Source organism: Camellia sinensis, chromosome 14 (assembly GCF_055761805.1).
Source record: "Camellia sinensis isolate YWXY chromosome 14, ASM5576180v1, whole genome shotgun sequence".
In the NCBI taxonomy this organism is placed as follows: domain Eukaryota; kingdom Viridiplantae; phylum Streptophyta; class Magnoliopsida; order Ericales; family Theaceae; genus Camellia; species Camellia sinensis.
Window position 1 is genome coordinate 76,216,015 of NC_138974.1, and position 16,036 is coordinate 76,232,050.

General features: G+C 31.7%; 1 protein-coding gene across 1 annotated transcript; it reads left to right on the forward strand.

Annotated features, from left to right (window-relative positions):
- The first annotated feature begins 1,381 nt into the window (after nt 1-1,381).
- Nucleotides 1,382-12,723, forward strand: LOC114318272 (vacuolar fusion protein MON1 homolog). Its single transcript, XM_028265115.2, has 15 exons — nt 1,382-1,520; nt 1,634-2,189; nt 4,183-4,262; nt 4,430-4,501; nt 4,639-4,678; nt 6,838-6,939; nt 7,108-7,229; nt 8,121-8,253; nt 8,334-8,425; nt 9,372-9,453; nt 9,667-9,731; nt 9,982-10,284; nt 10,395-10,486; nt 11,167-11,231; nt 12,334-12,723. Exons 1-15 carry the CDS (start codon nt 1,507-1,509, stop codon nt 12,427-12,429), a joined length of 1,914 nt encoding a protein of 637 aa, XP_028120916.1. The 5' UTR covers nt 1,382-1,506; the 3' UTR covers nt 12,430-12,723.
- The last annotated feature ends 3,313 nt before the right edge of the window (nt 12,724-16,036 follow it).

Below are 16,036 nucleotides of genomic sequence, written 5' to 3' on the forward strand. Positions count from 1 at the left end.
GAATAGGGAAAAAGATAAAGGTAATTTTGATAAGGTAGGATGTGTACCAATAAATAAATTTTCAAATTAATTAAGGTGGTGTTTGACAAAGTTGAAAACTAAAAATTGAAAATTGAAAATTGAAAATTAAGTATTTAAAAATGAATGTTAAATTTTTGAAGTTAAAAAGCTATTTGATATAAAAATTTAAGTGCTAAACTAAAAATAAATTATTTGATATATATAAGATTAAATTTAAAATTTATTATTTTTAAAATTGTATATTTTTATTTTTACATTGTGATGGCGGTGGTAGTGGTGGTAGTGGTAATGATATGATGATTGTAGTGAAGACATGGTGGTGGTGGTGGTGGTGGTGGTGGTGGTAGCGGTAACGATGGCAGTGATAGTAATGGTGGCGGTGATGGTGGTGGTGGTGGTGTGGCATGATGGTGGTATCAATGGGGTGGTGGTAGCGGTAGCGGTAGCGGTAGCGGTAGCGATGGTAGTGGTAGTAGTACCGGTAGCATGATGGTGATGATTGTGGTGGTGAGTTTACAATAGTATATATCGATATTGATATTTATATTTGATATTTATAAATTTAGTTAGAATTAAGTAAGTTTCGTATGATTTAAATTTTTTTAAAATTTAGCTTATATTTTAAGAGATACTTAAAATTTTCAAGTAATATCGTTTGTGGAAATCAAACAGGCTTAGTTCATTCAGTTTTAAGTGCTAAACCATGTTATCAAACATCTCCTAAGTATGTGTCTTGAAAAAAGATGTGCATTGAGAGAATTTTGACATGTGAAAATAGAATTATCCAAATAAATACACTTATCAAATAAGTGTACTTATTTAGAACATCATCAAACAATTCCTAAGTTAAAAATGAGATGCAAAAAGATTTTAAAACAAAAAATTTCAGCTTATTTGATTTGAATTTTCAAAATTTACTTTTTAGAAAATTAAAATTTTTATTTTTTGTATTTTTTTTCATTGATTTTTTTAAATATTTTAAGCAATTTTTTTAATTTTTAGATACACCTATCATAAATACACTTAAAAAATATAATATTTATAAAAAAAATCTTTAAAAAATTCATTAAATACCAAAAAAAAAAAAGAATTCAGTATATTTTTTTATATTCGGGTGTATTTATTGATTTTTTAAAATATTTTTCTACAAATATTTTATTTTTTAGATATATCTAAATAAGGTACATCTAAAACAGATTAAAAATTATTTAAAATTTTAAAAATATTTACTAAAAAAAATATTCAATTTTTAAAAAATTAAATCAAAAAATTAAAATCAGACATACTGAATAATTTTTATTTTTTTTATAAAAAAACAAAACAAAGAATTAACTTACTTTTATTTTTATTTTAAAACTAGAAATTGAATAAAAAAATGGAGCTTCGTTGGAGTTGATCTAACAATGACACAGCCCACGACCCCACCTACTGGTCAGACCATCTCTTCTTCACATCACAGCTACAATTTGCAGATTCGAGATCACCATGAAGAACGTCTGGTAGACAAAGCTTCTCCCCAAAAAACCCTTCTCTGTCGATCTCTCTCTCTCTGTCTCTCTCAACTCAATTGATTATAGTTTTACGCTGTTTACCCTTTTGTTCTCACTCGCAGTATCGCTTCAATGGGGTCCGATTTGGACTCCTCAACGTCCTCCGACGATCCCATACACGAAAGCCCTAATTCTACTTCAATCGATCAGTCCCTCGACGCCATCGAAGATCAATTAGCCTCAATCGCATTGACCCAACCGAACGGCGTTGCAGCCGACGATGAATCGTCCGAGCAAGAAGTTTTCAAGGACGCCCCAAATGGGCTGCCTTTGGATGAGGACAGTAATCAGCAGGAGAGCAAGGGAGGTGAAATCGGAGAGGAGGGTTTTGGGAATTCAGTGCCTGAACCGTCTTCTGTGGAGTTTGAAGTTGTGGAGGAGGTTCGGGAGAGCTCGTCGAGTGGTGTTTTTGCGTGGAGGAGGACCAATTCGGAGCTCGAAGTTGAGCGGCAGGAGAGCCCAAGCAGTAGTGGGTATGCTGGTGAGAGAGGGAGTAGCAGTAGCACCAGTGTGTCTGAGATTGAGGAGGTGGGTGAAGATCAAATTTGTGAAGTTGGGAAGGATGATTCTGTTGATGGGGGTTCGGATTGGGTTCCGGGGAAGCGGCATCTCGATGAAGTAAGTCAAAAACATGTTAATTGTAGTTGAATTGAACTTGTTCTGCCATTTTTTTTTTTCCAATGTGACAAAAAAAAAATAAAAATAAAAATAAAAATAGGAGATAAGAAAAGAAAAAGAAAAAAAGGATGAATATTTGTTCTTGAACCAATTGGGTATTGTGCAGAATTATATTGTTTGCCTAATGTGGGGTTGCCTATGGATTGTCTAGTTGTAAATCAAGGTATCCGAGAGGGAAGCATTTAAAATAATGAATTTTAATTTTGAATTATGGCCATGTAAGAAGGTATACGAGAATGTCTTATGCTGTCCACAAAATGTTGGTGTTTTTGACATGTGTCCATGACAAATATGATGATTTGCAGAAGAGTTTGTGCTTTTTAGATGATGCGAAATAAATATTTTGTTACATACACAAGTAGCATTAAGTTCAAAACAACTCAATTGTTTGAGATGTGAATAAATTTCTTTGAACTTTAGTCATTTGGGATACAAGTACCAAATTGATGAAGGGAATTCGGTAACAAAGAGCTAAGCCAGGTGGAGGCACTTGATATCATATACCTAACACATTAAAATATAAACCGTCACACATAAACTTTCATGGGACACTTAGTCACATTGAAAGATCTACCAATATCACAGAGTTCAGTAACACCTTTGTTAGGATCAAGCGCTTGCCATCTCACCGAAACCAACAAGTAATGGTGATGGTGCAACTTTACTTCCTTATACTTGGCAGCGCAGAAGAGCCCCACACTAAGTGGTAGGTGGGCATGAGGGGCTGCCCCATAAGTGCCAATGGGATGGACTGTCAAGCACCAATGCCACACCCATATGTAAGAGCGAGTCCATAAGGTGATTGTTGGCCCCATAACCAACACCTTTGGTCTCTCTGCTTAGAGAGTAAGGCCTGGGCCTGCTAAATGACTCAACAACACAACCATGGGAATTGGGGGGTCATCCTCACACTTCATGTTGTGGATCTAGTTGTCTTAGGCCAATCTAATTGAAATGCAAAAATTTTCATAATCAGGTATCTTTTGGAACTTTCTATGCCGTGGGATGTTTTATAAAAAAATTACGGAAGTTTGATTCCTTGGTTCACTAAGATAGGTTTCTCATGAAAAGTAAACAGTTTAAGTGATGTAGGGAAGCGTGCAAAAGCAGAATTGGCACAATGAGATCATTAAACAAAATAGTGTAATATTTTGTTCAGTCTAGGAGCACCCATAATATAGAACACTCAAATAAGAGAAATTTTTCTCTAGAATTTTATTAATAATCAAAATTCACTGTGTCTTTGTATAGTTCTCTACAAACACTATAAATGTATATGGGTGTAAGAAAACGTAGAGAATTTAGGAAACAAAATCTTGTTGATTCTAATCAAAATCGTCAACCAGTGTTCAAACTAAAGGAAATCATGTTTGAATGATGAACAATTTGTAAAACAAACTTAGCTTCAGAACACACTGCATTCAAATGAACTAGTCACGTTCGAGTGATGAATTATTCTTTTTATTATTATTTTTGGGGGCTGGGGGGGGGGGGGGAGATGTTTCTCGAGTATTTCCTTTCTTTTGTTTCGATCAAGATGCCTTCTATGTTAGCATTTAATAGGAGTTCTGAAAGCTAGGTCTAAGGCTCTTAAAGCTAATTACTTTCTTGCACACTTTTTATAACTTTGTCGTTGATAAGCATACTTGTTTGCAAATTTTTGCTCTAATCCTTTAGTTAAATTATTTTTGTTTCAGTCATTGAATCTGAACCATTGATCAATTAATTAGTAAACTTGACTCGTGCTTATTCATTTCTCAAATGTATTATTTTCGTTCAAATACCTGGTTCATCTCATATTTGGTTTACTTCTATAATCATTGTTGACTGTGAAAATATTGGTCAAAGTGGAAGAATGATTCCTATAAAATGATATTATTGAATTTGTGACACCTATGATATTATACCCTGTTGATCAATAAGTGAAGTGCAGGATGATGCTTCTGTTTCATGGAGGAAAAGGAAGAAGCACTTCTTTATTTTGAGTAACTCTGGCAAACCAATATATTCCAGGTGTGTATATGGTGGCTGTAAATTTCAGCAGTATTTTTCTTGATGCATACTGGTAGGAATTTTTTTACCCTTTTTTTGGTGTTTCTCAGCTATACATATATATATATATATATATATATTGTGTATGATATTCCTTTTTTCTTTTTATAAAAAAATTTAACTTAAAGATACGGAGATGAACACAAGTTAGCGGGATTTTCAGCTACTCTGCAAGCAATCATTTCCTTCGTGGAGAATGGGTACGGCAATACTACTAGTCGTTTGGCTATTTTTTTATGGTTACTCTTCTTGAATATAAGCTTATTTTCGCTAATATTTTTTATGAAGCAATTCTGAAGAGGAGTTTCAATGGTTTTGTTCATTGATCTATTTTCAGGGGCGATCGTGTGAAATTGGTAAGGGCAGGCAAACACCAGGTCAGCTTCTTTACTTATTCAGCAGGCTTGAACTATTTGTTATTTCACTTACTAAATGTGGTTTAGTAACCTTTTGCCTTTTAGGTGAATTGAAACTTCTTTCTTGCATGATAAAAATCCTTCAGTGGGATAAGAAACTTGTGAGGATCAACGAACCTGAGTGTTGGTGTAAAATGCTAGTCCTAAATTTGTTTTCGTTATCTTTAGTGCTTGGAATGTTTGCTAAGGAGCTTTAGATTTGATACAATTTCCAAATAAAAAAACAGAAATCTTAGACATTGTATTTTTGTGCTTGTGCATGTGCGTGCATGCATGCATGATGATAGATAGTATCCAAAATAGCAAATGACTGGAGAAAGAATTGTCGAATGTATATATAAAGTCATAAAATGCTTCTAATTTAATGAAGAATATGTTTTAGAATTTTCTGAGTTTTGAAGCTTTCTTCCTCCGATTGTGTGATTCTTTTGGGAATCTAGGTTTGATGTCTCTATCTAGGGGTGGTTCCTAGAACTTTATTATCCTTCTGCTGATTTTTATGCACTTTTAACCTCTAAACCCACGTGACCAGGTCTGTATTAACCCTTGTTCAACCCTCAAGCACCTAGTTTCTCAACCCTAGTACAAGAGCTTGCAAATGAATACAAATTATCCTGGGTTACTGTTCACAGGTATTGTTCACAGCACCTAGAATAGTTCCCCCAAACTGCCACATAAATTCTCTTTGTACTCTCAAACTTCTACACTTTTGTTATCCCATACCATACTAACCTTCGCAACCCTATCTGTTTACTAAACATCCAACCGCAAAAAAAAACATCTAACATCAGCCTCAATACCCTACCTTTTTGCTAATTCTATGGCACCATTTGGCATGGGCTAAAAAAAAGCTTCTTTTTGAAGCAAATGACTGTTTGTCTTGAGCTAAACAAGCATCTAAAAAAGATTAAAAAAAAGCTGACTTCCCACTAACAAAATAACAACTTTTTTTTAGCAATTACCATACGCATAAGCTTTTTTAAATTCTATTATGAAAAAACCAAAAAGCAAAAAAACATCTAATAATTGCCAAACTCCACCTATAATTGAGTTTGGGCTCACCACTAGCCGGATAATTCCGAACTCATTGTACATCAGTTTGGTATCAAAGTGAGATCATAATTTTTTTTTTTTTAATTTTTTAATTTTTTTTTATGTCTGCATTTCGAGAAGAGTTTCTTTATTAAATTCTTTAGCAGATTGGTAGTTTTGATGTTCTGCTTATTGGTTTGGAGAGCCAACCAGCTCAACATGCGGTGATGAACAATCTAATTATCAAGGGTAAAAATCAAGGTATAAAGTGTTCAACGAATGAATCAACAATATCTCAAAATACCCACAACACTTAAATAAAATATAATTAAAACTCTTACATTAAATAAACCTAAAAGTAGACATAATAAGACTTATTGATATTAAAACTCAACTATACGAGTCCCAAGTAAGCCCCAACTTGAAATTAACAATGACCTTCCAAATTTTGCCATCTCTTTGTATTTACTCTTTCTTGAGTTCTTTGTGGTTTGCATCATTATCAAAACTCAATCATATTGTTGCGCCTTTTGGAACTCTGAAAATCCGATATTTTACCATACATCCATCTTTTAACAACCATTTAAAATAATGTAACTAGATATATTAAGACTCATATTGACACTAAAGCTTAAATACACAAGTCCCAAGTGGGGCTCAACTTGAAATCAACGAGCTTCCAAATTTTGCCATCTCTTTATTTTTACTTTTTCTTGAGTTCTTTATAGTTTGCATCAGACTTACAAGTAACTCAAAAGAAAATTAATGAATATTTATAATAGTTTAACAACTTACATTATGGCCTACAAATTCTAGATGGGAATTGAAAATCCCAAGAAGATATAGATTATCAATGAGAGTAACCATAAAATACTTAATGCTTCATCATAAGGTTAGGAGAGTTAATTTTTTTTTTTTTTTTAAAAAAAAAAAAAAAAAAACTGTGTTTTTTTAAAGCATGGAGTATGAATCCACGTAATATAAGTAGTAGTTGATACTTCCGTTTTTATGTGTCTTTTTAATGGAATTAATGATGTGGTATTTGGCATCAATCATCATTTATTGACATCGTATTTGTGCACTTTCAGGTAATTTTTCTTGTGAAAGGACCAATCTACTTAGTTTGCATAAGCTGTACGGAGGAGCCTTATGAGTCATTAAGGGGGCAATTGGAGCTTGTTTATGGGCAGGTAGGCTTTTTGTCTTTCCATCAAAGTGTGTTCTCACATTTTTAGTGGCTTTTAAAGATGTAGTAGTTTCATGCCTCACATTTTTCTCTCTAGTTATGTTCCAAGTTCCAGAATCTCTTTATTTAGTTGCTCTAGTTCCTCATTTTATTGATTGTGATATGAATGCAGATGATAGTTATTCTTACAAAGTCTGTAAACAGATGTTTCGAGAAGAATTCAAAGTTTGATATGACACCTTTGCTTGGAGGAACAGATGTTGTCTTCTCTTCTCTCATCCATTCTTTCAGTTGGTCTGTTATCTGCTCTCTTTTAGCCTGACTACTTTATAAAGATCACTTGGCAATCTTTTAGCAGTTGATTTCACGAGCTCCTTTTTCAACTTCATGGAGCAGTGATGTTGGATGTGGTTTTGGAAATACTTATAAAGTCTACATAGTTAGAGTTCCACTTCATATCCAAAACAGAAATCCACAAGAAATGTTATTTGCCTGATTGTTTTTTAATTTTTATTTATTTATTATTATTTTTTTTTTTTGTGTAGACATGTTATTTCCAAATATCTATTTTAGACAACACTTCTCATAAATAAATTGCAAGTTTTGGACTTTGAAGTTCCTAAAATGAGAAAGTGTAAAGGAGGGGAGATTAATATGTATAGATCCATATTTTTTTATTTTATCATTGAATCCTGCCGTTTGTTGTGTCCAAGTGATGGACACATGGGTCTTCCAAATGTCCAAAGTGTGACCAGTTTTGAAAGAATTAAAAAAATAATATGACATGTTTGGACACATTTGGGGGAGTGCTTGATGATTGTCGATGTGTGACACACACACAACGATATCTTAGAAGTGCTTGTGCTTCTTATGTGATTTTCATCTAATATAGATTGTTTCTTGATAAATGCAGCTCTATATTTTGTTGAATGATGTGTAATTTTCCTCACTCTGCCATTTTTAGTTTTATAACTTTTCTCTTGGATGATCTAACTGGCCCCATGAATATAATTAGACAATGGTCAGGAGATATTTGATTTTGTTATTTATTTCACTTTTTCAGCATAACTATAAAGTTTAAGATTTACTTCAGCCAGAGAAATTTAGCAGATTGTGAAAGTATAAGTATTTGTTTGTTTCTACTTGGTTAGTGCCACTAAGAGTTTGCTAATTTCTTGATTTCAGGAACCCTGCCACTTTTCTTCATGCATACACGTGTCTTCCCCTTGCTTATGCGACAAGACAAGCTGCAGGTGCCATATTGCAAGATGTTGCTGATTCAGGTGTCCTGTTTGCAATATTAATGTGCAAACACAAGGTTTGTTGTTCTTCTTCTTCTCCTCCTCTCTCCCCCCTCATATTGGTCAGAACATTTCTAAACTGAAGCTCACAATGCAGGTTATCAGTCTTGTTGGTGCACAAAAAGCATCTCTTCATCCCGATGATATGCTCCTACTTTCCAATTTTGTTATGTCATCGGAATCATTTAGGCAAGTGCAATTAACTTCCTAATTTGAACATTTGGAAAATGCAACTTGATTAATAAACATGCAAAAATGATATGTTAAGAGCCTTCACTATTTGATGCTGGAGGAATTAAAACCATGGTATTACACTGTTACTGCAAATCTTCCCATTGAAAAGAGTTTCTTGAGAAAAGTGTGTTTATGATATCTTGTCTAATGGGGTTATTAGCAAACTTGTCACATGCCCTCTCATGGTTCTGCAAATAAGTTTGCTTCGTTGATGGTGAAAGAGTCGATATAATCCATTTTTGTAATGTCATGTTAGAATGATTTGACAAGCAACATCTTGTTTGGTTTTGGCCAATTCAAGAGAATTTTTTTTATTTTTTATTTTTTATTTTTATAGTAGATCTCGGATAAGTTGGAAGGAAAACAAAAATAATTGTTACAGGAGAATAATAAACAAAACAACAGATCCATAATATGGATTAAAAAAAAAATGCCTGATCTATCTAGTACAGAAAATAGAGAAGAAAAAAAATGTGATCGTATAAAATATCTCATTCAACCCGAAATTCACACATTCAGATATGATCCAATGAAACACACTTTTGTTACCATGGGTGATATACTACATCAATCTGTTCTGAGTGATGGGACTCTTCATTTTAATTCTACCATTTGGCTTATTGGCATTTCCTTAAAGAATGGACTATACAATGATTTAAAGATTTGACTACTGCTCATTTGTGTGAATTTATTGAAGGACTTGATACTGTAACTCCAATCCATAGAATGGCATCGACATAAATCATTGACTCATTAATGTTTCTGTATGCTTAATACTAATGACCCAAAAGAATGCTATAAACAACCATAGTTACTCCGGTGAAGTCGAATTTGTTTTGTCCTTTGGGCGCTTTTTATGTTTGTGAAGCTTTAATAATCTTGATGTAATGGCTGTCTGCAGGACATCTGAATCTTTCTCACCAATTTGCCTGCCAAGATATAATCCCATGGCATTTTTGTATGCTTATGTCCATTATCTTGATGTGAGTGAGGCTTAGATTCAAAATATTATTTCTCTTGCCAATTCCATTGCATAATTAACTGGAATGTGGTTACTGATTGCAGTTCATCTCGAAGCTTCAGAAATTGCTTGATTTTGATACTCCAGTTACATTAAACAGACATTTTCTTGTATATTATGTTTTCCAAATTTTTGATCGTTCAACAAATGACATGAATTATACTTTCTGTGCCAGGTTGATACATACTTAATGTTGCTTACTACCAGTTCAGATGCCTTTTTTCATCTTAAAGATTGCAGGTAAATTATGTTTCCTTGCTTGATGTATTGGGAACATTTAGATTATGGTGTTACAATTTCTTATTTGAAATTGCCATACAAATTTGGCATGAAGGAAGGTGAAAGCTACATTTCTATCGAAATGTTACTGACTAATTTTTTTGTATGCACCAAAAAAATAAAATATAATCCTTAGGGCTCTGCTTAGGAATGAATTTGTTTCTTCTTCTCACTCTTTAGTGTGTTTAATGAGTTTAAATCCATTATATAGGATTCGTATCGAAATGGTCCTTTTGAAGTCAAATGTTCTCAGTGAAGTTCAGAAATCCATGCTAGATGGCGGCATGCGTGTTGAGGATTTGCCTGTTGATCCATCTCCTCGTTCTGGATATTCATCTGCTCATTTAGGTCAGCCCAGACTTGCAACAGATTCTCCTGAGAGATTCCGGGAAGCATTTGTTGGTATTGGTGGTCCTGCTGGACTTTGGAATTTCATATATCGTAGTATTTACTTGGACCAATATGTATCTTCTGAGTTCTCTTCGCCAATCAGTAGTTCACGACAGCAGAAAAGGTAACACTGCTAAATACTATTGCAGCAATTTATGCAGACATGTTATGGCTGTCTTCAACTGGGGAGGTAGTTATTGCTGTCAGTAGGATAACTAGATTATTGTGTTGCAGATTGTATAGAGCTTACCAAAAACTTTATGCCTCCATGCATGAGGAAGGAGTTGGACCCCACAAAACTCAGTTTAGAAGAGATGAGAACTATGGTAAGAAGTCCTTATTCTAATTTTTTTGTCTCTTTTGCATTGTGTAACTTTTAAGTTATTGTTGCATGGATAGATAGAATCATAGTCCTTCCTTTATGCTGCAGAAACCATAGTATTTAAGTGTGGACGTTTGTATGAAACCTGAGGGTTGATGGTTGACAGTTAGTGTAGAACATAATGGAAGAACCAGTAAGGAAAGTACTAAGCAGCTGGAACCATGCTTACTCGTAAATTTATTTTCTTGTCTCAACTCTAAGATGATTTATGGTCAAACTTTTAATTTTTGGTTTCCATTTTGATTGACTGAAATGTTGAATTAAAAGTGGAATATTTTCACGTAATGGAAAGTAAAATATTTTGGATAAAATAGGCTTGTTAAAAAAGAAAGAAAATATCTTGGATGAAATCAGCAAACTTACTGGAACTGAATTAAAGTAGAGGTGCAGTGAAGAGGAATACTTGCATCATGTAGTGTAGTATGGTTTGACAAGAAGAGGAATACTTGCACCACATGGTGAAATATGGTTCAAGTTGTAGGAACCGTCTCTATGACAGAACAAAGCCTCTTTTTTTTATGTAGGAACTTTTTACCTTGGTTCTAGTATTTAGTTTTTCAATTTCCTGCAATGAAATATTCATGATCATCTTTTAAGATTTTATTGACCCTTTTTGCATGGCAGTTTTACTATGCTGGGTCACCCAGGACTTTGAACTCTATGCTGCATTTGATCCCCTGGCACACAAGGTTTGACTTTTGCTGATACATTGAGTGTTGTCATATTGCACCCGATATCTTGATATTGGACATATATATAATTGAACCGTTTATATTGTGATTATATGCAATCTCTCGTATAGGCACATCTAGTATAAACGGTCATTTTCTATGAGCGCTTGCATGTCATTTCATGCTGTCAAATGCCTGCTAGATTGCTCTCTAGTGGATTTCTTCCTTTGACCACATAAAAGTATTCTTTGAGAAGTTGAATTTTATTTTTATGATCAATAATTGATTATCTGGATGAGCAGGGAAATAATCATTTTGGTTTACCAAAAGGTGAAATGGGTCATTGGAAAACATTTGATGTCACAAATTTATTTATTTTTTCAAGTGGGAAAAGCAATAAAAAAAATGTGTAAATTTTGTTTCTTATTCTTTATGAAACTTAGTAATTTTGTTACTTGGAATGTGGATTGTTTTGGTAAAGTGGAACTACAATGGAAATAGGAACTGTGGTATGTCACGTGTATGATAGGGGTAAACTTGTATAGAATATAAATTACACTATCAAATTTAAAGTTCTAGAGAATTTTTTTTTTTAAACAATTAGATTCTTAAAAAAATTAATTTTATAAAGGCCTATTTCTAGTAGCATTACTATCCATTTTTTAATTCTGTCCTACCAAACTTTACACTTCCTAGATTTAGTTCATTATATTTTACTTTGTTTTCTTTTTGTCTTTCAATGAATCCCAATCTATGTTTGGATCATGGATTTGTGTAGAGAGAGGAATTGAAAAGGGGATGAAAATGAAGTGAAATATCTTTCATTTTCATTTTGAGAAATCCAAGATCCAATCATAGCATTAAAGAAATAAATAGGGAGAATTTTTTAAATCTCTTTTGACTGCTATAATCATTTTGAAATGAAAGTGTACCATCTTTCGAAATGTGTATTCAAAACCATAAACCGATAGGGTATTAGCATTTTTTGATAAATACTGTTTTGTAAAGTGGGCTAGCATAGCAAGCTTGCAGGTCATAATAGGGAGTAAGTTGGATTAATTTATTGCAATTACCTCTTCTATGTTTGTGTAATTGTGTTTTGGTGTGTTTGAACTTGCAGGCTTTGGCAATAAAGACTTGCAACCGGGTGTGTCAATGGGTGAAAGATGTGGAAAATGAAATCTTCTTGTTGGGAGCCAGCCCCTTTTCATGGTGATTCTCCCCCAAAATATATCTTGTAACACAGTTTGTATTCTATTTTTTTTTTTTTTTTTTTTGTAATCCATTCTATTTTGCATAGATGTGATTTTGCCTTCGTACACAGAGTGACCATATTTAAGTAATCCCACTTTTTATTTTTAGAAACAATCAACATTAGTAGTAAGCTATGATGTACGGATACTTCAAATAGGATGACGTATTCGTATCATATCTGTATCGGATACTGATACTCTTTGGATACTCCCGAATACGTATCGGATACTTATTTAAAGTATCGGATACTTCTTAATTATTTTTCATTAATTTTAGAGTATCGGATACTTAATTTTGAAGTATCGGATACTCCAAGTCATGTTTAATTGTTTTATGAAATTAGAATTGTAACATTTCTAGCATAGTAATATAATATAATATAATATAATAAAATTGCAAGTATAAATATGAGAATATTTTTCTAATAATTTATCAAGTTCTTCGATAAGAAGAGTATAGTGGGTTAAATAATAGAATTTATCAAATTGATATATCCTAATTATTTCATGCATGTTCCCTATAACTACATAGAAAGTAAGAATTAACAAGAGAATATAACAATGATAAAATTAAATATCAATAAATAAATAAGCAAGTAAACTTGAATATAATATTTTTCACTAGTATTAAAAGAAAAAGCATAGGGACAAGTTGTGAATTATTCTATTATTGTAATATAAATATATTAAACTTAAAAAGTAAACAAGTCACTAGCTTAAATTAATATAAAATTTTTAAATGTTAGTATTTTGCATTATAAAATTACATTTTGTTTTCTCAACGTTCTTTAACTTATGTGTAATTCACTCTTAATAATTTTAAAATATATATTTTCCACAAAGTGTCTTACCCGTACCGATACTCTATTTTTTTAGGTTTTGTCTTATTGCCTTATTCGTATCGTGTCGTATTCGTGTCTTGTATCTATATCTATGTTTTTTAGATAGTTCATTAAATGATGAGGTTAATTTCATGTAATGCGACACATCAGAATAGTGTAATTTATTGATTTGTTTCAAATTTCAAATCACTATAGAATGTACCCTTTTGTATGTAGTGAATGCAAAATTGGTTGTGCCAACAGCATATTGGAACTCCTATTAGTACTTAGTATTGTTGAATTTTGTGTACAATTTTTTAGAGCCAAATTCGTACTAATTTTGATTGCTTCCATGTTTTTGAATTCAAAATCAATTAATTATTTTTTAGAATCGAACCGAACCAAACCAAATCAACACAAGTATAGATTATGTACTTACATAAATTTAAAAATATAATAATTTGAGAAAATCACAGTGAATTGTGTGCTTTTTTTATTTTTTTGTTTTAGGTTTCAACGTCCTCGTGTGTAGCTATTTTTTTAATTTCTTTTTTTGGTCATTATAATTAGTCAAATTTGGATCAAAATTGGAGATTACAAAAGTTGTTCCCCACTCGTGTTTGTCCACGATAGTGAAATACTTCATCACATCCCTCTATATTTTCCATTGTGCCCTCAAACTTTAGTTAGTGTTCATATTCCTTGCGTACTTGAAAAGGACATTTTTGTAATTTAACTTCGTCAATGTTGTATGTTCCACGGTCCTCTGACTAGGACAGCGTTAGTCAAAATGGATCATTTTTTTCACACTTCTAAAACATAACTTTCTAATTGATTTAAAATAATCGACTTAGCATCTAAAATATATATTGACTTCACACTCAAAATCGAATGTTATGTTTATTATTTGATTTGATTATTTTTATTTATTATTTAATGCAACACATTTTATTACTATTAATACAATAAAACTTTCATTATACCACTGAAAAAAATATAGAATCAGATCAAGTTTGGGAAGACTAAAAAAGTGCACTTTTTGTCTTTTTGGATTAAAAAATCGAGGTTGAAAATATGGATGTTTGGGTTAACTTTTTGACTTTTTATTGAAAAATGTGTAATAAAAAATTGTAAAAATTGATTTGTAGGGAAAAATTTGAATTGGGAGTTGTGCAGCCGTAATTGTTGACTTTTGGTGAATAGTGTTAACTTTTTAGCTTTTTGAGTAACTTTTTGACTTTTTGACTTTTTTGAATCTTCCCAAACTTACCCTCAATATTTTTACAATCAAAATTATGAATTAATTATTTTAAACAATTAAATGGCTTGTTCAAACACGAACTCGGATTCAAGAGGAATTTAAATTTGTCAAGACTGAACAAAACACAGGATATGACCAAATTTGGAGGTTCTAAATCCAAAACGAATATTTAACCCAACTTTTTTAAACACAATATTTAACCCAACTTGAAATTGTTAATTTATTATTTTATATTAATCAAATTTTGTACTTTGTTCCATATGGTGGATAGAATTGGACTCTCAACTCCTCAAAAAAGGGTACTCCCACAATGAGCCACCAATAAACTTTTGCCACGTCGTTTTCACTTCCTTGGGACCATATTTGCATGTGGCCATAATTGCAATCACGTGATCAATTTAATGATTTTTAAGTTATTTTAGGAAGAGCCTTCTCTTCGTCTTTAATCGGATTAAAAAGATGTTATTGAATTTATTGGATTTATTATAATTCAAATTATTTATATTTTAGAATTTATCAAGTATATTATTTTTATAAAACATTAAGCCAATCGAATAATGATAATTATATATTTGGATTAGTTTTTTATGAACCATTTATCATACAAAACTAATCCGAACACGTGATCACTATTATTCAATCGACTTGTTTTTTACAAGAATGATGTACTTAAAAAAATTTAAAAAGTAAACAATTCAGATCATCAAAATAGAACTCGAAAGTGAGCCCCATAAGCTTAACATTGCCTCTCCAATCCAATTAAATTAAAGATTGGAGGCACATTAATTTTTAATAATATTAAAAATACTAATAAAAGTATTAATTAAACAATTTTGTCACCGTTTACCTTAAAAGTAGATGTTCAGAAAATTTAAAAAATTATACGTTCTTTATGACCATACTAGTAATAAATAATGTTTAATTTTTTTAAAATATCTTAAAATGTGTTTTAAAAACATACATTAATAAGATCCCTAATTAAATACATTGTTAAGTGAATTTGGCTGACAAAATTTATTCTAGTTTTTTGGTTTTAATTAATATATTTTTTTTCTAATTTTAACATTAGATTCTGAATTAATAATATAAATTTTGAATTTTTTAATGATTACCTCACATTTATTTTTATAAATGGATGACTTTTTCTATTTTCTAAAAAAAATATTATTTGTTTGAATTTTCAAATTTTGTTTTTAGAGATTTTTTCAACAATTTAGATATTAATTTATTACAAATAAAGATCAAAAAATATATTTTAAAAATTTTTTTCCCCAAAAAGAGAAAATCATATAAAAGTAATTTTTTTCACCAAACTATTTTTTGAAAACTCAAACCAAAATATCATCTTTTTTTTCTTTTAAATTTGTAAGCATTAAATATTAGGGCAATGATTGGTGGCCACAAATTTTGTGGTTCAAATGGCCCGAAAATGCCAAAACGACGTCGTTTTGGGTACAAAACAACTTCAAAAATGCCAAAACGATGTCG